Source organism: Grammomys surdaster, unplaced genomic scaffold (genome assembly GCF_004785775.1).
Source record: "Grammomys surdaster isolate TR1022 unplaced genomic scaffold, NIH_TR_1.0 126118, whole genome shotgun sequence".
Classification (NCBI taxonomy): domain Eukaryota; kingdom Metazoa; phylum Chordata; class Mammalia; order Rodentia; family Muridae; genus Grammomys; species Grammomys surdaster.
The window spans coordinates 5,571,552-5,599,154 of record NW_021620926.1 but is presented as its reverse complement, the minus strand read 5'-3'; the positions used below and the strand labels follow the sequence as shown (position 1 = coordinate 5,599,154).

Here is a 27,603-nt window from a genome sequence, read left to right as displayed (position 1 = left end):
TTCCTTCCTTCCTTCCTTCCTTCCTTCCTTCCTTCCTTCCTTCCTTCTTTGTTCCTTATTTCCTTCTTTTCTTCCTGCCCTTTTTCCTCCCTTCTTTCTTCCTCTTTCTTGACAATGTCTCATGTAGCCTAGGCTGGCCTTGAATCTCAGCTCCTTTTGGTTTTTCCTTCTGAATGCTGAGATTACAGACATATGCTACTATGCCCAGTGAACATTTCTGGGGCTTTCCTTTTATATATTTATATGAGACAAAGTCTTGCTATGTATGTAGCTCAGGCTGGCCTTGAACTTGCCAAGGTTTTCTGACTCTTAGTGCTGTAGTTACAGGCATGAAATACTGCTCCCAGCTCTCCACCAGACCTTTCTGAAGATGAAAGTGTCTGTCTGGAGGTCAGGAATTAGACAAACACTTTCACAGCCTTTGTAGGTCTTGGACAGGGGATGTGACTCCCACCCCCACTCTAGTGGATGGGAATTCCTGAAGGGAAGCCCCCTACAAAGGCTGATCAAAACTTCAACTGAGTGTGGAGAGTTCCAGGTCAAGAATCTAATTACAATCTGTCTCAGGCTATTTTAGTCCCCAGCAGCCATTCCTTGCCCTTAGGTGTGTCAGACTTAACACCCTGATGGACAGATAAAATCTTTGGACTGCATTGTCTTCACAAAATCTTACTCTCCACCAATGGAAGGGTTACGAACGATGTCAGATAGCATCTGTGGCCGAAGTTGAGGTTCTCTTGTGCATCTCCAAATGCTTTAGTTTATAACTTTCTCTGTTCGGTTACATCAAAGTCTTCATGAACCCACTCCCACATTGGAACATCATCTTTGAGGGGAACTTTATTTCCTGAGTCCTGGTCACTAATATTGTTAGCTCCAGAATGCACTATCTTTTATTCTCTTTGAGATGAACATTGTGGTATTTTTTTCCCAGATGAACAGCTTGAGCTTCTTAGAAAAGAGAGAAAGAGGCAGACTAATCGCTGGCAGATTAGCAGAGTAAGGTGGTCCCAATCAAGAACTGGAACCCTGTTGGTCTGAGAGAGTATTTGGCTCTTAAAACATGCTCTCTTCTCTGTTTTTGTTTTTAAAATGTAGTGTGTGTGTGTGTGTTTGTGTGTGTGTGCGTGTTGGCTAGATTTTTGTTAACTTGACGCAAGCTAGACTCATCTGAGAGAAGCTCAATTGAGAAAATGCCCCCATCACATTGGCCTGTGGACAAGCCTATGAGACATTTTCTTGATTGATGATTGATGTAGAAAGGCTCAGCTCCCTGGGGGAGCTGGTGCTGGTGTCTCTGAAAAAGCAAACTGAGCAAGCCAGAAGGAGCTAGCCAGCAAGCAGCATTCCGCCATGGTCTTTGCTTCAGTTCCTGACTTCATGTTCCTGCCCTGACTTCTCCCAACAATGGACTGTTAAGCAGTAAGCCAAATGCACACTTCCTTCCCAAGTTGCTTTGGGTCATGGCCCAACAGTAGACATCTAGCTAGTCTTAGGGTGGCAGTGTGGTCAGGGCTTTGCTCATCCCTGGCAAATGTTCCACCTCTGAGCGACATCCCCAGCCCAGGCTCAAACAGATTCAAAGTGTTTTTTCTGTTTAGGGGCCTTTGGTGCATCTGCTTTATTGGTCTGTCTGTCACAGATTGGGGGACATTTTTGGTTGGTGTATATTTATGGAGGTTGTCACACCTATTGGATGATATAGTTGGCTATGAACTGCTGTCATCCGTTGAGTGACTAGTATGTGCTGGCCCTGGGGTGGTCACATTTTACATTTGTATCTTTAATCCTTATGTCTTTACAAGCCCACAGACAGGTCAAACTGAGAGGCCATTGTTAGTAAATGTCTGAGCTGGACAGAGTCCAAGGCTTCTCTGTTCTTGGAAGTATCCCAGATACAGCTACCTCGAAAGATTAGTAGCTTAACTCAGCGAATGCTAACAGGGACAAGGTGGGGACTCATTTGTGCATATTTTAACAATTCCACTAATGTGGTCTTGTTAGTTTTTGTATGGCTTAGCGCTTCACTGTCCCCAAATCCCATATGATAAACAGACAATGGTGGCTAGCTGTAGCTGGGGTGCTGTTGGAAGACTGTTGGGAGGCTGTGCAGTCTTTAAGAAGTAGAGCCTAGCAGGGGTAGATAGGTCATAAGTCACTGGAAGAGTGCCCTTAAAGAGGGATCCTGGGTCCACCACCCTCCCCACATTTTCTTTTCCTGACTGCCGTGAGGTGAACATCGTCTAGCACACATCCCTTCATGATGTAACTTGCTAGCACAGAGCCAGACAAAGGGGCGAAGAAACAATGAACAGAAACCTCTGAAGCTATGATGCTACATTACAAAATAAAAAACAAAACAAACCCCCCAAAACTCCTTTCTTCCTTTTAAATTGTTTATGCCGGGAATTTTGTTACAACAGTAGGAAGTTGACTAACACAAATATACAAATATAGAATATTTACAGAACACTAATATCATACAAAACACATGGGTAAGGAAGGAAATGTCTTTGCTCCTTGGGAATCCAAAACATCAGTTTCTGTCCTGCACGACGGGATTGACCACTTTTGAGATAGGGGTGGTCTATAGGCATTCTTACAATTTTATAGAGTCTCCACTTTTTTTCCCCTATTTAAAATATCTTTGTTTGTCACAACTTAAATGTGGTCCTTGCTTTACTGAGCACAAAGGGCTCAAATTACATTCAGTGGTCATAAAAAATAATTATTAAAGTCTCAGTCTCTCTCTCTCTCTCTCTCTCTCTCTCTCTCTCTCTCTCTCTCTCTCCCTCTCTCTCTCAGACATGGTCTCTGTACTCCCTGTATAGTTCAAGATGACCTTGATCCTCCTGCTTCTACCACCTAAGTGTTGGGCTTATAGACAGGCACGCCCATCCCTGGTTTATATGGTGTTGGGGATGGAAGCTAGGACTTCATGTATCCTAAGAGCTTTAGTCACTGAGCTGCATCCTTGGGCCCTAAATTATTAATCTTTAGAAAGCAGCAAATTCCCAAATGGAGTCTTTACAATCTAGCTCTTTGGTTGTGTGTACCAGCCCTGCATCAGAAAGTCCTAGGTTTGGAGTTTTCCCCAGTGGTCCTGTGGTCACGCTTCTGAGGTAGGTGTGAGCAGTACGGGCTCATCATCTGGAAGGGAGGGGGTTTCATCCTTGGACTCCAGCTCCTGAGGTCCTGGCTCAGGCGGAGGTTCTGAGGCACAGCTGTCTCCAGGACTCTGCTTGCTGCCTTTAGACTCTTCCGTGATGATGCTTAGCTTGTCGAAGACTTCTGTCTCCTCTGGGAGCGGGAAGGAGAACAGCAGAAAAGTGCTGTGGTGGGGGTGGCCCAGAAACTGCAGGAAAATGAAAAGACCTTTACTTGAGTGCTAACCTCTCCCCTGCCCCCCACCTCCACGTTCTCCTTCCCTCTTCTGGGCTGACAAGGATTTTAGGCAAAACCTTAGGGATACAAAACTGCAACTTTGAAATGCAACAGTAACATTATGGCGTCTCCTTGAAAAAAGTTATCACATGACCTAGCAAGTCCTGGAAAGACTATGCTCACAGGTAGGTATATTCCCAAGGGAAATGAAAGCAGGGTGTGGAAGAAGCTCACAAGTCGGGTCTACTAGAGCTAACAGCCGCCAGACAGCAGAACAAACAGCAAGTGCCATCCAGGAATGGACACACAAATGTGCAGACACTTCACTGGAATATTGGATATTAGTCTTTTTTTTTTTTTTGTCTTTTTCTAAATTGGACCAAATGGCTCAGCAGGGAATGATGTTTCTTGCACACATCACCTGAGTGATCCCTGACTCCATGGTAGAGGACTAACTCCTGACCGTTGTCCTCTAGCCCCTCACCTTATATATACAGTGGCATTGGGCACACTATCACTCACACACATACACATCACATGCACACGTGCATGGACACACACACACACATACACACACAACTTACTCATTCTACAACATGGAAGTGCATTGAAGACATTATGCTAAGTGAAATATGCTAGTCACCAATCAGAAAAAAGGATCTGGGGATATCACCCAGTTAGCACAGTGACTGCATAGCTCGCACTACCCCAGCACAGCAGAAAACTGGGCTGATTATGGTGTTGGTGCACACCATAATCCCAGCACTTGAGAGGTGGAAGCAGGAGGGTCAGAAGTTCAAAGTCATCCCTGGCCATACTGTGAGTTCGAGGCTAGCCTGGGCTACTTGAGACCCTATCTTAAAAAAAAAGAAAGGCAGATAGCAGGTGTGTGTGTGTGTGTGTGTGTGTGTGTGTGTGTGTGATTGTATTACTATGAGGGACCTAGGACGAGCAGCCTTACAAAGGTAGCTGTAGAGCTGTGGCAGGGAATGTTTAGCAGGGTGAGTCTCTGCTATGCAAGTGGAACGGGCTCTGGGGATGTTGTGCCACTGAGCTAGCTGCATTCTGAAATGTGACTAAGGTGTGGATGCCATGCTGCCTGCATTTTTTATCACAACTAAAAGGGGCGGGACAAGCTTCTCTGCAGAAAGCTCACCTGTCACTCTCTAATACTTCTTCCTGAAAAACAAGATGGCCTCTTGGCCTGATCCTGAGGCTGAGGCACACTCCCAGCTGCCATTTTCTCTAGGAAATGGGTGTGTAGGGAGTGTGTGTGTGTGTGTGTGTGTGCACAGGCCATGGATAAATGTGTCATGGGCAGACACATAGTATCTCTCATTTCTCTTGGGCCAAATTCACCAGCATCCTCTGTGGCACTCCATTTTGACCTTTAACCTAGTAATGTCTGGTACAGTAGCTACAAGCCACATGTGGCTACTAGCCACTTAACTCGTGGCTGGTTTGAACGGAGGTGTCTTGTAAGTGTAAAATAGACATGAGATGTTGAAGATTTTGCATGAAAAAATGTAAAATATCTTAATAACTTAAAAACACGTTGGTTGAATACTGAAATTATCTTATTTTGGATGTCCTGTGTTTCATAAAAATCCCGAAACACTGAAACAGGTGCTGACTCAGCAGTGCCATGTTGGACAGCTCTATCCATTCTGCAATTCAGACTCCCTGAACATGAACGTGCCAAGTTGTTACGTACCCTGTGTTGTGAGTGGGACTGGGATGTGGTGGTGTGGGGAATGTTAGTTTGCTCTGTGGCATCCCTTCTCTTCACCTGATAGCATTTCTCCACACCCCACTGCCTCCACAGCTACTGTGAGGCTTGAGGGCCTCTGAGGTGGGGGCTCAGTCCCATAGGTCCCTTGCCTGCCCCTGCCTGGTTTTCACTGTCTCTTCTTTCCTGTCTGACCAGTTTCTTTGGTGGGGAACCGAAGCAGCAGTAACCCCAGGGGAAGACTTTCCTTTCTGGTTCTTGGGAAACTAAACACCTTCCACCCAGAGTCTAGGGCCTGTATCTCTTTGTTCCTGCTCAGACCAGCTTCACACCAGCTCATCCCTAGAGATTCTCCACATCCTGGTGCTGCAGAGCTTGCTTGCACTGCTGTCTGGAAACTCTCTCTGCTCTGAAATTCTACAGTCCTGTGTCGCACTTCCTAGCTGTGGTGGGTGCTGTCCTGGACTACCTATGGACCATCGTGTCCCCAGCTTCTAGGAATTCTGGCAGCTGAAACTGCTCATAGCTTGGTTCCTCCCTGGGAGCAACATTCATAGCATAAGACCCGTGTCCTTCTCCACAGGCATTCACTTCAACTGTTGGTGTGTGAACTGAGGCTGTCCCAGTACATGAAATAATGTACATTGCATCATTAAATCCACACAGAGACAGATGCTCGCAGCCAATTATTGCACTGAGCACAGGGACCCCAATGGAGGAGTTAGAGAAAGGAATGAAGGAGCTGAAGGAGTTTGCAACCCCATAAGAAGAACAACAATATCAACCAACCAGACTCCCCAGAGTCCCAAGGACTAAACCACCAACCAAAGAGTACACATGGAGGGACCCATGCAGCAAAGGATGGCATTGCCAGGCATCAATGGGAGAAGAGGCCGTTGGTCCTGTGAAAGCTCAATTCCCCAGTGTAGGGGAATGCCAGATCGGTGAGATGGGAGTGGGTGGGGAGGACCTTTATAGAAGCAAGGGGTGGGGTGGGGATGGGATAGGGGGATTCCAGAAGGAAAACCAGGAAAGGGGAATAACATTTGAAATGTAAATACATAAAATATCCAGTAAACAATACAAATAAAATTAAATAAAGCCACACTGAGTCGGGGAATCTTCTCTAGGAAGGGCTGGAGACCTGGTACATCAGACAAGTTTGAGGAGTCTCATGGAGAAGGTACACCAGAGAAGGCGAATGATGCCCATCCCACATTGAGAAAGAAGTGCTCTGCTTGGCAGATCTTCCTGGCTGCTCGGAGATCAGACTCCACTTGTGGGAATAGGGCACCATGTGGGAGAGGCAAAGGGTGCTGACACAGGAAGAACACAGAGCAGAACGAGCCCTGCAGGATGTGTGTAGAGCAGCCAGACCTTCAGACTGGTGGATGACTCAATGACTACATGCTAACGAAGCCTGATGCACGTGTGACCCTGCAGGTCTGTAAAATGTGTGTTGGGAAAAACACTAGGTGAACGTCACGTGAGGACACTCACAAAGCAGAGAGTAGAGCCGTGAGTTCAGGCTGGACCATCCGTAGCAGCTCAGTGCAGCCTAAGTGGACCTTTCAAAGACCGAGTCTCTGATGGAGGGAGATTGGGTGAACACAGAGCCCCAAGGTGGTCACCAGGGACAGCACCAGCGCCAAACTGAGTCACCTATGTCAAAACGAAACAGCAGAACCGAGAGGCCACGAAGGGAGGTCTTCACGCACAATCTGCCCTGTGATGGTTGCTATAGCGAGACATCCAACGGAACCACAACCACACACAAGGCACCTGAGCAAGGACATCTACCCAAGCGCTTGTGATTCCTCTTTTCAATATTGAACCAGAATCAAGGTTGCTGCTTATCTTTTAGCCAAAGATTATTGCATCAAAATAACTGGTGTCCCTTTCCCTTGGTTTACCCTTAAATATCTGTTTCCCCTCACTTCCCTGTGTATACTTAAAACCACCACTCCCCCACCCCAACCCCCATTCACTATGACATATACCTTGAACTTGCAAATTTCCCTGCTCAATCTTGAATAAAACAGTTTTTCTTTAGAGAGTTCATGTTATTACACAGAGTGACATTACTGTGGGGGCTGCCAGGCCTGTCCTGTCCTTACAGGAGGTCAGACGATTCAGGTCAGCTGTGCACAGGGATGGAACTGTTTCTCTCATCCCACTGTATCCCTTCTGCCTCTGTTCATACCGTGCTTACATCAGGAGACACATCTCCTTGACCAGATATAGGAGGGCAAGGTCAAATTGCTTTATAGGCAGGAGGGCACAGTTCATGGGGGATCCTATTGTGTAAGCAAATCCTCCACAGGCTGGGCTTTGCCTGTGGGTGTGGTCAGGCTCTTAGCGTGTAAATAAGAAATTACTAGTCTTCAGTCATCCACGTTCCCCCTTCCCTCAAAACTTTCAGAAAACAGCACCCCTGGCATCCATGAAACACACCCCAGAATGTCAATCACCATGACATTTCCAAACTGAAAACACACTGCACCTCTCCCTCCCTTGATTCTCCCTCCACCAGCGAGTGCTCTGTGTGGAGTGTTCTCTCCCATCTCCACACGTAATTCTGCTTCCTCTCTTCCTGCCAGAACCATTGTCCATGAACCCAAGGACTTGATGCTCTGGGCAGTGAAGAAGGTGCTACCCAGGTCCAAGGTGGAGGGTTCTGGAACAAACCTTTGCTTTCTTGGCATTTGGGCACAGGCCAGCATATCATGCTTTTGGAGAATATGTTGCCCGGCACTGGACAGCCTCGACCTTAGAGAAGTCTCTCCTCCTTCCACCCTGCCTACCTCCTTCAGGTGCTGTGGAAGAGACGTCCCAGAACAGAAGGTGTACTTGGTCTTCTTATAAATGAACCACAGCATGGCAAAGCAGCCCAGGAGGAAGAGGAAGACTACCAAGACGGAGACTATGAGGATGACAGCCACAATCCAGGAAGGGGTTGTTTCTGCTGGGGACAGTGAGAAAGGTTAGACTCTTGGTACACACACAGGTTGAGTCACAAGGATCACACACCCATTGTGATCCAACACAATACCTCAAACCAGGCCCATATGGCCACACTGACCCAGACGTATGGCCGTTGGCCGGAGGGTCTTGGTGTTTTTGATGAGTTTCATCTCTTTCCTGGATCCTCTTGGCAGTGTGCTTTCTGCTATGAAGGGAATGATAAGCAAGATCCTGGTCTGCTTTACCTGTTTGTAGAGGCCTGCTCTGGGCATTATGCTTTGACACTGTAGATAGGGGCCGAGGGAGACACAGGCACCGTGTTTGGTATTGAGAAGTGGAAGCAGCTTTACCCCAAGAAGCCCACACAGATCCTTGGGCCGAGTGGCCTATGCGACCACCACTGATTCCTTGTCTCTGAGGCCACCCAGTCTTCCTGGAGTTCCTGATCAGAGCCTAAAGAGTGCATGTGCTGCTGCTGACACTTGACCACACACCTCTGATTACCTGCAGTGAGCTTTTCTAGAAAGGCCTTCCTACCTGTGCCCTTCTCTTCCCATCTGGAACATATTCATGGCACTGTGACCCAGCAGTGTCTTCCTCAGTGACTGATAACCACGTTGTGAAGCCAACAGGAAGAATGTCTCGATAGGAGATTGGCATGTTTTGATAAATGCCAGTTCGCAGAGGTTAGGGTTAGGGTTAGGGTTCAGGGTTCAGGGTTCAGGGTTCAGGGTTAGGGTTAGGTAACGGCATTGAATGGTAATGACATTAAACTCAGTTTGGTCATTTTTGACTCCGCCACCTCTGCTTGCTCTGGTTCCCTCCTTTTCCACTTCCTCCCTCTCAGACATTCCTCTGCACAAGTGGAGTTCAGCTTTTTCCATCTGTGGTCAGTAGGCACTGGATAAAATCTCCAGTTTCTGCTTTAACCAGTCCTGCTTGTTTTGTGTGGGAACGTACAAGAAGTCACTCTGGTCAGCCATAGTTCCAGCTTTCCACATTTAGGCTAGTCCCTTCTCTAGCTGACCTGGCCATACCTAGTGGAGCCAAGAGAAAAAAAACTCTGACTGGTAAGACAGAGTCATCTGAAAGGGACTGTTTGTGCCAAGAACACCAGCTGTCATTTAGACACAGCAGAAAAGAGAACCCAGGCCAATGTGTTGGTCCTCGAATTCTACTGACAATAGACTCTGCTGCTATTTGAGTAAACGTCTCACAGTGCCTGGCCACTGTGTTCATGGCCATAAGCAGATGGGTGGATAGATAAATGGATGGATAGACTGATGGATGGATGGATGGATGAATAGACTGATGGATGGATGGATAGACTGATGAATGGATGGATGGATGGGTAGACGGATGGATAGATGGATGGATAGATGGGTAGATGGATGGGTGGAGCATTTGTATGGATAAGAGGCTGGGAAGAAACTGTCTCTCATCTTCCACCTCTCTCCTTCCTTCCTGCTCCCTCTATCCCCTTCCCTCCGTCCCTCCCTCTGTCCATCCCTCTGTCCATCCCTCTCTCTATCCCTCCCTCTAGCCCTCCTTCCCTCCCTTTCTCCCTTCCTCTCTCCCTCCCTTTCTCCCTCCCTCCCTTGTGTTAGCATTTCCACACACACCAATCTCCTGACCATCCCACCTCCCCCTCTGTAGATTGGAAGAACTATACCCAGTCCCTGGATCTTGTTTCACACTGCACGGCCCTTTGCCTCTTTCTGTCTTAGCAGAGGCTGTTGTATTTTTCCCGATAAACGGAGGGCCCAGAGAGCTGGCTGGTGTGGACACTAGGAAGAATCTGACAGTATGAGGTCATCTCAGTTCCTGAGAAAGCTTCAGGCTCTTGTCCATCCTCTAGTGTGGTAGGGTGAGCCAGTGGTGCTGGGATCTCTCAGGTCTGGGTAGTGGGACAAAAACAGCTGGTATTGTGGGTAAGGACACCTGGCTAACGGTGACATTTTTGTTTCTTCTCAGGACGAGTAGAGAGGGTGAGGGCAAGAGACTGCTTTCTAAAGAGTGTGAACTGCACAGTAGTTTACCAAGCCTGATGCTCTTGCCCTGGCTGCAGATCTGTTTGCCTCTACTATTGGCAGACCACGTTTTATTTGATTAGTTTTATTTTAAGGATTTGGAATTAGTCTGTAGGCAGGGAGTTAAAGATGCGACTCGAGGTTATACTAGACTGTGCTCAGTTCTGTCCTTGTCCTTCACTAGCTAAGCAACTTCGAGCAGTCGATGGAACCTTAGGGCCTTCCTTCTGGATCCCTAATGTTCACACTGAAAACATTCTATATATAGTACTTAGATGAGATTTTTAAAAACCCTGCAAAATGGGAGTTTGACAAACAGGTTTTCTCTTTCTTTCTTTCTTTTCTTTTCTTTTTAAATAAAAATGTTTAGATCTTGTCAGGAGACAGAGTGTTCTTCTGTGACCTAGGTTGGCCAGCAACTCACTACACAGTACCACCAGTCTCTCTAAGGCAGTGATTCTTCTGCCTTAGCTTTGTAAGTGTTAAAATTACAGGCTTGAGCCCCCACACCAGGCCTGAGCCACCACACCAGGCCTGAGCCATCACACCAGCCTGAGTCACCATACCAGGCTCTCTCTCTCTCTCTCTCTCTCTCTCTCTCTCTCTCTCTCTCTCTCTCTCTCTAACTGTGTGTGTGTGTGTGCGTGTGTGCATGAGTGTGTCCAGGGCTGCACATGCTAGATAAGACCTTTATCACTGAACCACACCCTGCACTACTGTTCTGTTAGCACTCAGTGTGGAGAACCCCTTGGTAGACTGGACCCATGTTTTACAAGGAGTCTCAATACGTAATGGTACCAGCTGAGGTCACTGATGTTTCCCAATCTCCCCTTCCCAGTCATTATGTGTCCCCAAAACTAGAGATGCAGGGAAGGAAAATCAAGATGTCCCAGGGCTCAGTCTCTGCAGGGCGTCTGTGTGAGAACCAGTTAACCTACTTCAGAGATCTGGAAGGGCAACAGAGCATAGTGAAGGTGGATTCAGGGAGGCATACCGTAGCCCACTGGACTGGAGAGAGAGTGTACATCCTCAGCTTGGGGCACTTTGATTGGAGCATGAAGCAGACGGACACTCAGGGTCTGGAGACCATGCAGACAAGGGGAGGCTGATCTCTAACCTGTGGTGCAGTCTGAGCTGACTGCCATGGTGTCTAAGACCCATGGGTGAGGTTCATGGAGCTCTGAGGGGGCAGTTACAGGCTGTCCCCATCCCTACTCACCATCACTGGTTGTCCGTTCACAGACGGGTTCACTCCACTCTCCTGCTCTGTTCTGATGGAGAAGAAACCCTTGAACTTGAATGCAGTAGGTTGTCCACGGCTCCAGATCTCTGAGAACCTCTGAGTCATACTGAGAAGTGACTTGAAGCTGTAAGGCAGACAGACATAGCAGTGAAGGACATTTTTCTTTATTTTCCTTTCCCATGTGTTATAAACTGCTTCAGACATGTCAGAAAGAGCTGCTCACTCATTGGCTGGAACTCCTTCCGGCTTCTGAACACATGTTATAAGGAATGGGACAAGACCAACGGTGAGGCAGGCAAACCATCGCACGGCCTCAATTCTGTAGCATGTGTGTCATCTAAAGCATCACACTTCTCTTAAAAAATATTATATCCAGTTAAGGCCACCAGGTTCTTTTCCTCATGGGGCTCAGGGTGCCATGCCTACAACCAGCATTCTCTTTGGGGATAGGTGAAACCTGCCACCTGTATAGATTGTTCTAAGGAAACTTGGAGCAGAATTTCCTAGTAGATATCCATATCCTTGCTGTCAGACAGGCATGTGAGGTACCTTTGGGATGCAGCAGGGCACACTGGCCAGGATTCACACTGGCCAGGATTCACACTGGCTAGGATTCACACTAGTCAGGCCACCACAGATGCTACAGAAGGCACATGCGGCCAAGACTCTTAGTAGAAGCAAGTTCAAAAGGAGGGTCTTTGCCAAGTTGGATGCAGATAAATTGAAGACATGACAGGCAAGACGTGGCTCATCCAGATGGCTGAGGGTTAACTGTGGTCCCCTGGACAAGCAGTGGGCCATGCCGTCATAGGGGTTTCCACAGTGTTGTTCATTAACTAATAATATATCCAGTTAAAAAAAATCACTTCTAATGGGTTGAACTGCATCCCACAAAATTTCATATATTTGTACCTGGAACTGGGACCTTATTTGGAGGTAGACTCTTTTAAAATTTAAATTTATTGCTACATACCTTTAATACCAACACACACACACACACACACACACACACACACACACACACACACACACACAGAGAGAGAGGGGGGGGAGGAGGAAACCTTTAAAGATAATTATTTTTTTTGAGACAGGGTTTCTCTGTGCAGTCCTGGCTGTCCTGAAACTCACTCTGTAGACCAGGCTGGCCTCCAACTCAGAAATCCGCCTGCCTCTGCCTCCCAAGTGCTGGGTTTAAAGGCATGTTCCACCACTGCCCAGCTCTTTTTTTTAAGATAATATTTTTTAAAAGAATAAAAATTTGGACTTACAGGTAAGCATGCCCCAGGGAGAAAGCCATATATAGAAAATGGCCAATATCTGAAGGCACTCTTTGAAGCCAAAGGAAGCCAAATGATTGCCAACGAGCTTTCAAGAGTTGGGCTGGTGAGATGGCTCAGTGGTTAAGAGCACTGACTGCTCTTCCAGAGGTCCTGAGTTCACTTCCCAGCCACCACATGGTGGCTCACAGCCATCTGTAATGGGATCCGATGCCCTTTTCTGGTGTGTCTGAAGACAGCAACAGTGTACTCACATATATACAATAAATAAATCTTTAAAAAAATATGCTTAAAAAAAAAAGAGTTGGGGGAAAGGTACGGAGTGAATCCACATCTTCAGGAGCGCAGCCTCGAAGACAAGTTGATCTTGAACTCTCAGGCTCCAGAAATGTTAGGCAGTACATTTCTGTGTTGAAGCTACCTAGTTTGTAATTCTTGTTATAGGAATCTTAGCGAGTAACAGGAGCCATGTATGGTGAGGCTCAGTGCGCTTCCTACCCTGCCCCCCAGGTCCGTAGCATGTTTGTGATCCTTGATGTTTGGGGTTCCCTGTGTATGTGTCTAGGTGGGCTCTGACTCCCAGGCTTTGGTCTCTTCAGGATACCCCTGCATTCCTTCGTGGTGGCTGGAGTCCTTGACTAATGCTTTGACTAATTCAAACACAAGGACATCGTAGCTAATGATAAGCTTCTGAGTTGGAGTGACCAAAACAGTTCCTCAGCAAAATAAAGGGGAAATAAAAGAGCATACTAAGGGAGCCTGAATTCTCCTTTCTTTTTCATAATTGGCCCCTTGTGGGGGTGGAGCTGTTGACAGCCTGTCAGTATCGATGGCAAGAACTGCATTATACCTATTGAACCTAGGAAGAGACGGATATAACTCCCCCAGATAAACAAAGCACCACCAACAATGAAAGACAAAGAACAAACAAACAAACATCAAATTCTAAGTTTTACTTCTATTAGTCAATGCCTCTAAAACCTTGTAACGTGATTTTGAAGAACAACATGGGTAGGCGAGGTGAGGTCCCTCTCAAGTCTCCTGGGGGCTTCCTCTCTCTTGTCCCTTTATTTCTGGGCTGATCTAGTTTCATGCTCTCTTTCCCACCAAGACAATGGAATTCCCCAAAGCCCTGTGTGCTATCAGTTTGGGGAACTGATCTGACAGCCTTTGAGGGACATTGGCACTTTAGAAGGTAGTGTTATACAATGGTGTGGGGCACAAAGGAGGGAGCCAGTGGACTTTCTGGCATTCGCACAGCATGTGAAGCTCAAGGACCAACATGTAACCAAATGCCAGGGCTGTGGGTGTATTCTAGATAAGGAGCTAAATATAACGGGGGTTTTTCATATCACTCTTGGTGAGCGAGGCACTCAGCCACGGTGACTATAAAACTGGATCCTTAATTAGAAGATGCCCATAATCCCTGGGGTGTAGTGAACGGGTCTTGTCCTTGAGTTCCAGGGTAGAGCTACTGCACTGATACGTGAGTCTGAAACTGGATATTTTGTATTGCCTCTCAGGTATGTTCTTCCTGGAGTCTTGACTGTGAGCAAAGCCACCTCTGGCAAGAGCAGATGTCCTACATGCTCTGGTGTGTCTGATGATAAAATCTATACACCAATGTGGAAATAGTAAAGGGGAAGACCAGGCTGTTGTAAGGAGAACAAATCCTACCAACAGTCCTTTGACCTCTACATGTGTGCGTATGCATGTGCATACACATGCATACACACGAATTTCTGTGCATACATTAGTGAAAAAAATCTTTAAGAAACGCTTCAGATGGGGTCTTCAGGAGGCAATTGGCAAGAGCCCTCATGAACAAAACTAATGATCTTCCAAAAAAGGCACCAAAGTGGTGTTCATCCCTTTGTCCTTCACCTTGGCTATCAAAGGATGAAACATTAGCCATTACCCTAGGAGTGAAACGGGCTAGCCTTCATGGGACACTGGACCTGCTACTGTGCCTTGACCTCGGACTCCTCTGCCTCTAGAATATCATTCATAAATTACCCATTCTGTTACAGGAAGAGACTACACATAGCTCCATTCAGTGAAGGTTTTTCTGGGGGTGAAAAAATTAACTTGATATATCATCCTAAGACAATAAACACAAGTGACCAGCCTCTTGGACTCTTGGGAAGGAACTGATAAACATAAAATGTAAATAATTTATCAGCATAGATGCCAGTTTAGGTATTCAGCTCAGCAACACTAAGTTTGACCAAAAATAAACAAATCTATCTACATAAAGAGAAGAGAGCTTCGTATTGTTCCAGAAGATGAGAAAAGTTTGGCTTTTGTCAGTAAATGCCACAGCAGTTCAGTGAACCGGGTTGTTCTTCCTGTTTCTTGAATGAAGTGGGTTCTTGTGCCTGTTCTGTGGCCCTAAGGAAGCTGAGGTCATCGATGTGACCAGAGCAATGTTGTGACAGAGGCAATAGTCCAGCCAGACGTTTTGGCATTAAGTTTTGATTTCAAAAGAATTGTACGGTTAGCTGATGACATGACTCAGGTTTGTAAAGGCCTGGTGACTAGATCTCAAGGACTGTGGCACGCCCCTCAGCATGAAGAAGTAAGTGTAATAAAAACTTTTTTAAAGTAATTGCTCCCTAAAGGAGAGAGTGACGGGAAAATTGGATAGGTAGGGTTAACAAAACAAAAACAAAAACCAAACACTGTCCTTAAACATCTAGGGAGGTGGGAGGGGCTACAGCCACGATGTGACTGGCTTGTGCTATGCGAGGGCTATGGGGTGGGAAACTGGTCATTCAGTTGGTCACATGGCAGCTGACTTCAACTTCCCCTAGCCAAGTGCTGACAATGTCATTTCTCCTGCGACTTCCTTTCAAGGAGAGGGAAGTCTGTTGTGTGGACTTCGTCCTAAGAGTCTGCTCCATGTCTTTTCCAGAGCTTTGGGCTTGTAGAGGAGCAGGCTTTAGACTCCCTGGAAAAGTGCTGCCACTTTACAGGACTCTGCCTGGTTATGTCTGTGTACATGCATAGATGTGTGCACACCAATATGTATATGTATGCATGCTTGGATGTATGCCTACATTAATATGTGTATGTATGCATATATGAGTGTGTACACACATCAATATGTGTATGCATGCATGCACGGATGTGTGCACATATCAATATGTGTATGTATGCATGCATGCATGTGTGGACATACCAATATGTGTATGTGTGCATGCATGGATAGGTGCATACACCAATATGTGTATGTATGCATGCATGGATTGCACACACACCAATATGTGTATGTGTGCAAGCCAGAGGTTGGCATCAGTGTCTTTCTCTGTCATTGCCCATTTTGTTTTTGAAACAGAGTCTCTCCCTGAATCTGGATCTCCCCAATGGACTAACCAGCAGACCAGTGAATCCCAGGATTCTCTTGTCCCCACCTCTCAGCACTGTGACTACGGTGGGGCATCACTGGCTTTTAGCTTGGGTGTTGGGGAATCCAAACTCTGTCCCTCACGTTTGCACAGTGGACACTTTACCCACTGAGCCCTTACCTGCAACCTCTTTCTTATCATGGCCTACCAACCCGAGCGAAGAACATGGTACCCACATCTGAAACACACATGAGAGTCAGCCTTACCTTCTCATTAGTTCCATTTTTCCAGTATTGTATCTTGTAAGCCCATGAGTTAAAAATATTCTTCATGGTCCATGTCTCAGGCTCATTCTCAATTTGTGGGGCTGAGAAACGCATGTGTAAAGAATCAGCAAGGGATTCTATCTGCATCTCAGGAGGTCCAATAATGGCTAAGTATAAGAACACACAAAGATGACAATCAAAAATCACATTTTAAACACTTCACTTGAACACAAGTGAACATACATACTTCATATATATGTTCAACAATCTACTGAAGGATAACACTGTTCTTGATATACCATTTACAACAGTGCCTCAGTAATTTTTTCCTGTTTCAAAAGATCCAAAATTGTTTGTCTTTGTTAATCAAATTAAACCCATTTATATTCACAGTGATATCAAATATATTTAGGATTATTTTAACTATATTGTTTTGTATTGCTTGTAAAAATGGCTTTTTAGGGAGGGGTCACCCCAGTACATTGCCCAGGTTAGCCTCAAACTTGTGATCTTCCTGCCTAAGTCTTGACAATACTGTTGTCACAGTCATGACACAAAGGCATGACACCATGCTTGACACATACACACAAAAATCTGTTTTTATATTTTTTATTTTATTAGATTCTTCTCTTTCTCTTTTTTTTTTCTGCCTTCTACTGGCTTGGATTCTCTTTCATTTTCTAGCCTTAAAGCTACAAATGATATTTTTGTGTCTGTAGAGATTACTCGTAAATATTTGTCTCATATATATATATATATATATATATATATATATATATAAACAAAACTTTTCTTTTAGTTATGTAGCTAGGCTCTTCACCCCATTTAGATCTCCACCCATTTAAAACGTCACCCTGGGGAGCCTGTATATTGTGGCTCTCTGGACAAGGGTGTATTCCTCTCTTCTGTTGACTTTCCATTTTGAGAGCCACAGTCTCTCTGTACCATAAAGTATCTGTCTCTTGGGTTACTGTCAGTCTTCCTATGAGTCTAGAACACTCCACAAATGCAAGGCTTTGCTCTTGTTTGATGTTGTAGGTTTAGTGGTAAGAACATGCCCAGCACACAGTAGGTGCTCAAAAATAACCACAGAAGGAATAACAAAAGACTCTGAGAAAGCTTGGCTTGTGCTCTCCTCTCTGACTGTTGTTACTACCGAAGGGCCTCTTGTTAAGCCCCAGAGGCCTGTATCAGCGCCCCAGTTCTCTCACTTTTACACGTGTGACCTTGAGTCACGCTCCTTGATCTGAGTCTACAGAGAACTGGCCTCAATGGGACATAACGTAAGACTTAGAACTACCCAGGCACAGCAAGAAATTACTGGAGTGGAAACCTCTACATCAAATGGTCCCCAACTTAACAATGGCTGTGTGAAAGAGACTGGCATGAAACAGAAACTGTACTTTGACCTTTGAATTGTGGTATTCCCTCAAGCTAAGGACACATGGTTTGATTTCTTTTTCAGTTTAGGGAGATGACTGTGATCTGTCACCTCCTCATCAGTCAGGGATCAGGAGGGTGTGGCAGGCTAGGCGTGTCAAATGCACACATGATTTATGATATCTTCTGCTTATGATGAGTTTACAGGAACCCCTCATAACCACTGAAGACCGGTTTAGTTTTGGAGCCTGACAACCAATGAGCTATCTTTTCGCAATGGTCATTTCCTTCCCTTGCTTTTAGAAAGCAACATTTTTAAAAGAAAACTAACTGACCATTTCCAAGTGCAAAAGTATGAGTTTTGTGCTTGTCCTAAGACAAAACTGGAAAGAGAACAAGGGATTTCGGCCTCATTCTGTCTGAGTGAGCACCCACCGTGGAAGGACCTGTATAAGCCCTGGCCCCCAGACCTGGATCTTCCCTCTGATGCCCCTGGGAGGGTCTTATGTGAGCTTTGTTCCTGACATTTTTGTAACCGCTAATTCTCCCAGTTGCTGTATGGTGACTTAACTAGTTTTCAGTTCCGGATACTTTAAACATGTTTGTCTCAGGGCCTCTGGGTCCCCTAGACCTTCTAATCAGGGCATCCTCTTTCCAAAGCTTATGCCAGCCTCAGCAGAGTCTACCATAGGTGAACTCCTTTCTTCCCCTTCTCCAGGACAGTGGTCTCTCTGCACTGGACCTTTCTCTCTCCACATCTACCTCTCTCTTCTTCTGTCACATTTTGAAATTTACTTTGCATTTTATTTTTAGTTTATATGCATGGTACTTTGCCTGTATGTATGCTCTGTGGACCAGGTGCCCAAAAAGGCCAGAACTGGTGTCAAATCCCATGGGACTGGAATCATACACTGTTGTGAGCAGACTTGTGGGTGCTGGGAATTGAACCCAAATCCTCTGGAAGAGCAGCCAGTTCTCTTATCCACCGAGCTATTTTCCAGGCCCCTATCTCTTGGTTTAATTCATAATCTCACACTGACTTCCTTTCAGAGAACTGTCAGAGCTTTCAATTTCCTCATTAACAGCACTAGCTCTAACTCATCGTATCTGTGAGTAGTGAAGTCACAAAATTGACATTCATCTATTTTGCTAGGACATGTACATCCCCTCCAACCCCTGACCCCCGACCCCTGCTCCATCCACGAATTTACAGCCACAGCTTCTTTGCTCTATCCTGAGCTTCGTGGCATAGACTGTTCATCTGTAGGCCTTCTAGGAATTCTTACTGATGGGTCACCAATGAGGATAGAAGCAAGGTAAGATGTCGAGATATAACAAAATGGAAAATAAATGGCTTACTGTCATCCACGGGGCAGAAGGTGATGTTTACCCACTCCGAATATTCATCTGCAAACTCAGCCCTGACCCTCACGGTGTGGTCTCCATATTTAGAAAGAAGTGAGAAGTCGCACTGAGTAGAGGCAGTGTTCTTGCAGCGATCTTGGAAATACCGGTAACTACACAATCAGAAAGACAAAGGCAGTGAGGTTTCTGTCTCTGGGAAGATGGCTGCTTTATTCCCCATGATGGCGAAGGCAAAAGAAAAACTTCTCATCCTTCTCCTTCTTTGTTTTTATTTCATGTTTTAAAGAGTCTCCTTCTGTTGCTCAGGTTGGCTTCTGATTTAAAAATCCCCCTGCTAATTTAAAATCCCCAGTGTTGGGGTTTCAAGTGTGTACCACTGCGCCCAGTAATCACTAATTCAGATAAATAGAATGCACAAGGAAATTAATATTTTTCCAAACTATGTGTTTCCTGAGATCTTAATGATCCCTGGGGAATCAGTCACAAGGCATCTAAAAGACAATCCATCCTATAGCCAAGTAATCTGTGAAAAAATTGAGTTAAACAAAAATTGGTATCTTAGCAGCAGAGACTTTAATATCCCAATAAGCCTTCATGGCTCCAAACCCAGGGTTGCATATTAAACACATCTGACTGAGAAAGCTTCCTTCCTGGATTGCACATTTCTGAAAGCCCTGGGCTATGACTGGGCTATGGCTGGCACACACAGATTAACTAGGAAATAATAAGATGATTTCGAATCATGTCCCAAGAGTGACTCACGTTGCAAAGATTCTGGAAAAATACTGAAACAATTCATTCACCTTCAGAATGATAGCAGCAGCACGCATGGCAGGAGTCTTGGCAACGGGAATTCCTAACTCGGCCCACAGCAGCCTGAGGAGGTGTAATTAGCTGCCCCTAGCCTAAGAAAACAGGAGCTCCCTTCCTGTAAGTAAGGAGCTGTCTGACAGGTTCCCACCACTCCATCCTGTCTAGGTGTGAAAGCCAATTGGGGCCACCCTTGTTGCCTGTCTTGGATTTTTTTTCACCCCCTGTTGCTATGATAAAACATTCTGGCAAAGTCAATTCGAGGCAGATTGTTTATTCTAGTTCACAGGTCCAGATTGCAGTGCATCATGGAGGGGCAGGGGAGGACATCGGGAGCCTGAAGCAAGTGGTTATTTTATGTCTGTGGCTAAAAGCGAGCAACAAACCCTTGTGTGCGAAAGTCTGGATCACCTTTGCCCTTTTAAAGAAAGTTTACTTTATTTTTATTTGTGTGTGTGTGTGTGTGTGTGTGTGTGTGTGTGTACACACATGAGTGCATATGCCATTGGAGGCCAGAAAAGGACGTTGAATCCTCTGGAGCTGGAGTCATAGGTGCCTGGGAGCTGCTACCCCACAGAGGTACTGGAAACCGAACTTGAGTCCTCTGCAAAAGCAGCAAGTGCCCTCACTACACTCAGTTCTGTTGACTTTAGGGCTCTAGGGACCACATCCGTGGCTCACTCCGTTGTTACTGATGTAAAAAAGAAGGTAAGGACTGCTGAGATCAGTGTTCTGCAACCTGCCTTTCCTACTTAACACACAGGAACATTTTGCTGTAGAGAATGTCTCTTATAAGCATTGCCTGTCAATAAACAAGCTTATGGCCAATGAGCTGAGGCAGGAAGTTGGAGACATGATATCTGGCAGGGACAGAGAGAGTTATGGGAAATAGTGAGGACTGTGGAAGGTTTGCCCCAGAAGGCTGAAGAGGAGCAACCAGCCACACAGCTGAACTTGGAATAAAAGGGATACGAAGTTAACAGCTAGATGGAGAACAAGCTAAAACTTACGGCCTAAGCATTTATTAATCAATAATTAGTCTCTGAGTTGTTATTGCTGGAATTAAGTGGTCCGGAGGTAAAACTTGTTTTACGTTTTGCCAACCTGAATAGCTCTTCTGGCTGGCCATCTAATGTTCAGCTATTGTAGAGTTGACTTCATTAAGGGGTTCTTCTCTTATGCAAGCAGTGTATTCAGTTAGCACCCCGGGTGGTCAACACACACTGCATGTCAAAGGTCATCTTGTCATAACTCCTTTTTTCTTTTTTGTCATAGATGAGTATTATTTTTTTCTGGTAAGTATGTGATATGAGTATCTCTCACACTTACATTTTGGATGTTTCTGTGTGAATACACCGACACACCCTTTGAAGTGCCTTATTCTAGACAACCTGACCTCTGGATGGCAGCCTCCTTCTGTTGCCCAAGTGACAGGGGACAAAGGTAAGGTTCTCATCTAGCAGACAGTTTATTGCACAGTGTAAGCAGGATTCACCTGCCAGGGTTGAATTCAAAGTAAACTTTATGGAGTCATATTAGTCACATAACAACCCAACTGTTCACAGGCCCAGTGTCTTTCCTAAGGACATGGCTGCGTATTATTTATGTACTGTGTACCCATCTGTGGTTCCAAGGAGAGAAACACTAGAGGCAAAGTACTAACCTTTAGTTAATAACCACCTCCAGTTCTTTGCCTTCATGAAGCCACCAGGCCTTTCCATCTCAAGGACAAACAGCTGGAATCACCCACCCCCTATGATGATGGCAGAAAAGCCAGCCAGAGACTCCTGCTAGAGTGTCCTGTCACTCACCTGTGACACCTTCCCTGCACGGTTTTGTGATTCTGCCATCTAGACCTAGATACCTGCCACTAGCCTCAGGTATTTTGTAACAGCAGCAACAATCCTGACTGATACAGGAAGGAAGTTAATTTCCACAGAGAAATTGCTATGTCTTTCCAGATCCAAGTGGAGAAAACACAGAGATGAAATGATGACACCACCACACTAGGGTTGCTGCAGAATGGCCTTTTATCAGTCGCTGGTCTCTGGACTGTAGGTAACTATACCAAGGTACAACAGGACCAGTGTTTTCACAAAACACACACCAGAATGTATGTGTGCATGATGCTGAATTTTCATTGTCAACCTGATGAAACTTAAAATCACCATGGAAACGGCTTGAGTAGGTCTATGAGAGTTTCCAAGAAGGTTTAATGGAGCAAGAAGGTTTATTATATCCTGGATGCCTGGATATGCGCAGCAATTTCTGATGAACTGGGGTCTCAGACTGAATAAAAAGGAGGAAGCGAGCTGAAAGCCAGCTTTTTGTCTGTTTCCTGACTGGATGCCCTGTGTGTGACCAGCTGCCTGGTGCTTCTGCCACAGCGCTGAACTGTAGCCTCTTACCAAGCCAACCCCCACCCCAAAAAACCAACCAACCAACCAACCAAACATACATACAAACAAAACCCCTCTCCTTCCTCACTTGCCTTTCATCAGATATTTTGTCACAGCAAAGAGAAAAGAAATTAATGCTAAGTTTCTAAGTCAGAGAGTTCAGGGAAGAAAAACAATAGTAAATGCTAAAAATTGGTAAATCTCAATGTAGGTGCTCGAGCCTACACACACATACACACACACACTTATATTATTATTATATTATATAATATAGTATTTATTATGGTATATAATATGGTACATATAGTATATACTATACAATATAGTATATATTATGTATATAATATGTACTTAAATTATATACATAATATATACTTAAAATCTTGAAATGTTCGGCTTGTATGAAATTATTTCAAACTAAGAAAAAATGGAAAACCCAGCACGCAGGCAAGAGCGACTTTAGTCTTTCTGCTCCTTCTTGAACTTGGTGGCCCTTCAGTATCCGTGTAAAATGACAGCTGCGGCAAATAGGGCGGGGCTACCGAGATCTGGAAGGGCATGTTCTCTGTGGCCTGTCTGTCAGCCTACATTTCTGAGTCACGGAGAGGCCAAGTGTGCTGGTTCATGGGCCTTGGGCTTCCTGCTACTGATGTGTTACCTGGCATCCAGCCTATGGGCAATTTAGACAGGCTGTCAAGGGAAGGCTGGCTTATAGTCTTCACCGGATATGGGGATTTGCAGACAGCAGGGCAGGACAAATAGAGGCCCTGCAGTGGTGGTGGCAGATCCCAGAATATTCTAGAAGGCCTTCAGTGGAGGGTAGGTGGGTTGAAGCAAGTACCTTCCTGACTGTTGTGCACACCTGGCATTTTTCAGACGCCCCCCACCCCCATTTGCACACTGCTGACTTTTACTATGTTAGCTATATAACCAGGAATGTCACCAGCACCTGACTTCCTCTTCAAATACATCAGTTTGTGGCCAGCCTGGGCTACATAGTGACTTCTGTGCTACTATCCCTGGGTAGCACAATAGGCAGCTCAAGACCTGGAATTAGAAGGACGGGCCTAGACTCTTGACTACAGTAACTCTCTTCAGAGACAGGAAGGGGGTAACAGGAAGGCCCTGGACTGTCACAGCCACACAGGTGGCAGTAGTCAGACTCCCTCCCTCCAGAGAGCCAGGCCAGGCTCACCATTCTCTGGCACTGTCTTGCAAACAGCCACCAGACCTACCTTTCATATTGAGCTGTGAAAGTCAGGTTCTTTTGGGGGAAAGCAGGTACCTCCCACTGTAGAATGTTCTTGAAATTAACTGAATTCATTCTGACATTCTTAGGAGGAGGAATCATTCCTAGAACTGAAAAAGATAAAGAGGAGGGGGTGAGATAGCAATGTTTTTCAAAAACAAAGCAAAGCAAAAACAAAACAAAAACAAAATCCAAACCAAAATGAAACAAAAACAAACAAACAAACAAACAAACAAAACCCCCCAAGAAAATAACCATATTTAATATTTGGGACTCCTGTCTTCAAATGGGGTGTGTGTGTGTGTGTATATTAGCTATGTTGTGGAGACTAGGTTTTATTTGAAGCAATAATGAGAAGAATTTCTGACTGAAGCCCCTGGAACCCTGGTTGGAGCTGAGGCAGGGAACCTGGGAATTTTGAGTCAGCAGCAGACAATCCTCCATGGGGACCCAGGACAAACTGTCACGGAGACCTTTGGGTGAGTGAGCCTGAGGTCGCAGAGAGGGCAGCTTTTGGCTTAGGGCAGAAATTACTTGTTAAGTTTTGACATAGGAAACTCTAAACCACTTATCACCCAACTGCTGTCAACAGAGACGAAGTATGGCACTAATAATTATTCAACACCAGGCTCCTGGGAAGTTCGGGCTCAGGAACAGGAGAACTAGTCGGGGAGTCCCGAGAGCGCAGCCAACGGAAAGCCACGCTGCGAAGAGTCCTCAGAAGCTCTCTGGGGAGCTGAGGGGAAGAATTCAGATTTCAGGGTGTGGACTTGTGAAGAGGAAGGTGTGGTGAAGGGGAGCTGGTGTAGCAGAGGACCGGGGAGAGGAAGAAGGACTGCGGCTGGGGAGGACTCCGGTGTGTGTCCCTAAAGTCCAGACGGTCACCGTGGGGTGCTAAGAAAATCTGTTTTCAGTTAGAACTTCGGGATGGGGGGACGCTGTCAACAACTGTTCCCGCATCCCGCTTTAGTTTACCGTCTAGACAGCCTGGAACCCGCTGCGGGCTGGGGATGGTGGTGGTCCACCCGTGATCTAGCCAGTGGCAGCGCATCGCCGCGGGTGTGCTTGCACCCGACCATAGCGAGGGGTTTCCTTCCCAGTGCTGGGCACCGCACACGGTCCCTTTCGGGGCGCCCATGGGCCGAGACTTGGGGACGCCTCGCCTCCGAGTTCCCAAGCCTACGAGCTTGCCCGCCCGGGGCCCCTGCCCGCCGACCTCACCTGGCACCAGGAGGAAGCCGCCCAGCCAGCCCGCCACGCTCGGCGCCCAGGCCATGGCCCCGTGCGGCAGCCCCGCGGCCGCCGGCGCCCTTCCCGGAACCTCCGCCGGGCGGCCAGGCCACTCCCCTCCGGCTCCCTCCTCCCGCAATCCCGCCGGGGACCGAGGCTCCGAGGGCAGGGCGGCCTCAAGCTAAGTGCATTAAGAAACCATCCTGGGTTACAGTATCGTTCCTCCCCCAATTCCCCCTTCCGTTTCTCTCCCCTCCAGTGTTCCCTTCTGTCTCTCTTCCTTGGTGGGCCGGTGCTGAGACACTGTCTTTCTACGTAGCCGAGACTAGCCCGGAATTCGAAGCGATCCTCCTGCCTCAGCTTCCCAGCTGCTAGGCAGTTGTTTTTCTTTGGATCACTCAGTGTTCCCTGTTTTCCCCCAGGGAAGCATCACTTCTCCAAAGTATCCTCTCCCAAACAAAAGCTGAATCCAGCTGAGCTTGGGAAGTTTTAGTGCCCCTCCCCACCCGAAGGAGATGGCACAAGGCCAGTTTGTTCATTTCTTGGTAGCTTGCTTCTTGCATAAGGTTGCTGAGAAAGGTTTATTTAGTTTCCTCTTCTTAGAGAGACCAGGTGGTGAGGTGGGAAACCCCACAGTAGGTCGGGTGACTACATACTGAGACACGTCTAAGTCAGAACAAGTCACGTGAGTCGGAGGGGACCATCCCGGCAGGCCACGGCAGAGTTAGAGAAAGCTAGTAGTTTAATCTTGAAACAGCAGCAGAACCACACATACGCTGTAGGAAGCATTCTAGAGAGAAACGACCCAAAAAGACTAGAAGCTTATATGAAAAGTACTTTTGTATTACTCTGTGACAATTTCAAACATCGTATAAAATTAAAAAATAAAAACAACCAACCAACAAAACAACAACTAAGTGCAAGCACTAAAAAACCAACTCCCAGCAATTATGCAAACCTTAAAAGAAAGCGTTGCTACCGGAGAATGAGGGTGGCTTTGTTCGTAGGGCAGAGAAACAGTTGCTGTGTATAGGGTCTCCTTCCTGTGGGATTTTTCTTATGTCAGTTCGACAAAGGTTTCTTTTGAATTGCTTTACAGGGGCTACGTGGCTAATCCTTTGGAAGCCTTTGAGCCAGGACCCATGTACTAATTCCTCTTCGAATAGAAAAAAATGTGAGACACTGATTTTGGGGTGAGAAGAGTAAAGATGGGAGGATCCTACACCCTTCATCCACCCTGGGCATCTCCCCCAAGGCTCGGCACTTCCCCTTGAGTCTTGATGATGGAGATTATGTGTTCAGTCCCTTTACTTCATAAATTGAGAAGCTGGAGGTTAAAGAGGTGAAGCAGAAAGAAAATATGGCCATGAGATTCCTCTCTGAGTCACTTGTCGGGTCCTACCTAGAATTATTCACATGGCTTCTCCCCCTCCTCACTAAACCTGTGAGGGTTTTTAATGGGTGACTGTGAAGGAACTTCCCAGAGTAGAGAAGACAGATCTTTACATCTGGAAAGAGCCCAGACAGTGGGGGCTCAGGCCTTGCTGGCTTTCCTTGTGCAGATAACTTCTTTCTCCCTGCCAGCAGCCAGCTCAGCCTGCCCTACCTCTGGCCCTTCTGCCCCCTTTCAGGTTCATTCCTGGAGTCCTGATGAACACTGCTTGACCAGTTTTTCTTTTCTCTTTCTCTCCCCCAATTTAATCATTTCCTAGAAACAACACAGGGATGGGAGGCCTTGGCTGCCTCTGAAAACCACACTGAACACTGTTCCTTGGGAAATGTAACACAAACCACCTTAGTGCATTAGTGGAAAGAGGGTGGGCGGGTCACGCTCATGACCCATGTAAACAATCCTGGTGCCCAAATTGGCAATCTGCATAGAGAAGGCCATCCAGCAAGGACCATGAGGGCTGTAGAGTTCTCTAGTCCCTCCTTCACAGACACCTGGAGACCACAAGGCATCACGTCAGGCTGTAAGAGAACCCTGTAGGTGCCCAGCTCCAGTCAACGAACCACTTTGGAGTCATCTCATGATATAGCCATCCCCTGCATCAGCATCAGAATCTGAAGTGTCTGTCTTTTCAGATGACCCGTCTTCAGTCCATAGACCCTGGGAAGAGAGGCTGGGGTGGGGCAGCTGTGTCCTGTCCCCACCAGCTATCTGAAGGTCTGATTCTGTCCTGTGGGGACCCTCATCTAGGAGGCCTGTGTCTTCTGTGAGATAGATTGTCTCTGAGGCGTCTTCATCGTGGAGAACTCTCAGAAACACAGAGTTTAAGTTCACATTGAAGATAACATTGTCCCCAGGCTCATCCATGGAGCTGTTGTCCTCAGGGAAGGAGTCCTTGAGCGGACTCTTTCTTCTCTCATAGGGGCCACTGGGGTCTTCCGAAGGCCCCGCCTCCACCTCTGTGGGGAGGTGTGGCTCAGCTCCAGCTCCTGACCCAGCTTCAGCAGATTCCTCAGCACCTGAGTCCTCTTCATGTGGGGGTTCCTCTGGGTTGGCTGAGGTGTCAGAGGTTTGTTGCAGAGGCTTGCCTGTCAGTCCATGCATGGTGTATCCAGTGACACTTGCTTTGGGGACCTCTTCGTCACTGTCACTGTCGTCCCCATAGTCGTAATTCCACAGTTTCTTCTTTGTATTTTTGGGGATGACTTCCAGCCGGTCGATAGCTTCTGAAGGTGGCCATTCAGGGAATATCCAGGTTAAAAAGTTACGGAAATTCTAGAGAAAGAGAGAGGGAGGAGGGACATGAGGGGGAGAGAAAAAGTCTTTCACTTGTATTAACTCTTCAACAACAACAACAACCCTTAGTATTCACTGTGAAGGGATGTGGATATAAGTGACATCCATGTCCATGTGTAATAACATCCATATGTGACAACACCCATGTGTAGTAATAATATCCATGTGTAGTAACACCCATGTG

General features: G+C 46.4%; 2 protein-coding genes across 4 annotated transcripts in view; both read right to left on the bottom strand.

Moving 5' to 3' along the window:
- Positions 1-2,375: 2,375 nt before the first annotated feature.
- Il10rb (interleukin 10 receptor subunit beta) lies at positions 2,376-25,664 on the bottom strand. Of its 3 annotated transcripts, none has more exons than XM_028756396.1 (7): positions 25,632-25,664; positions 23,430-23,553; positions 18,980-19,137; positions 16,241-16,407; positions 11,327-11,474; positions 7,918-8,078; positions 2,376-3,355 (listed from the first exon to the last, which is right to left on the bottom strand). In XM_028756396.1, exons 2-7 carry the CDS (start codon positions 23,543-23,545, stop codon positions 3,110-3,112), a joined length of 996 nt encoding a protein of 331 aa, XP_028612229.1. In that variant the 5' UTR covers positions 23,546-23,553; positions 25,632-25,664; the 3' UTR covers positions 2,376-3,109. The 3 variants fall into 3 exon arrangements, with proteins under 3 accessions (XP_028612229.1, XP_028612227.1, XP_028612228.1); XM_028756394.1 differs by lacking the exon at positions 25,632-25,664 and adding an exon at positions 24,665-24,723; XM_028756395.1 differs by lacking the exon at positions 25,632-25,664 and adding an exon at positions 24,665-24,723 and having other exon boundaries at positions 7,918-8,075.
- Positions 25,398-27,603, bottom strand: part of Ifnar2 (interferon alpha and beta receptor subunit 2) — a 32,141-nt gene continuing 29,935 nt past the window's right edge. The window contains exon 9 of the mRNA XM_028756392.1: positions 25,398-27,398. Within this exon, the coding sequence (XP_028612225.1) occupies positions 26,697-27,398 (702 nt within the window). The 3' untranslated portion in view covers positions 25,398-26,696. The remainder of the gene's footprint in view (positions 27,399-27,603) is intronic.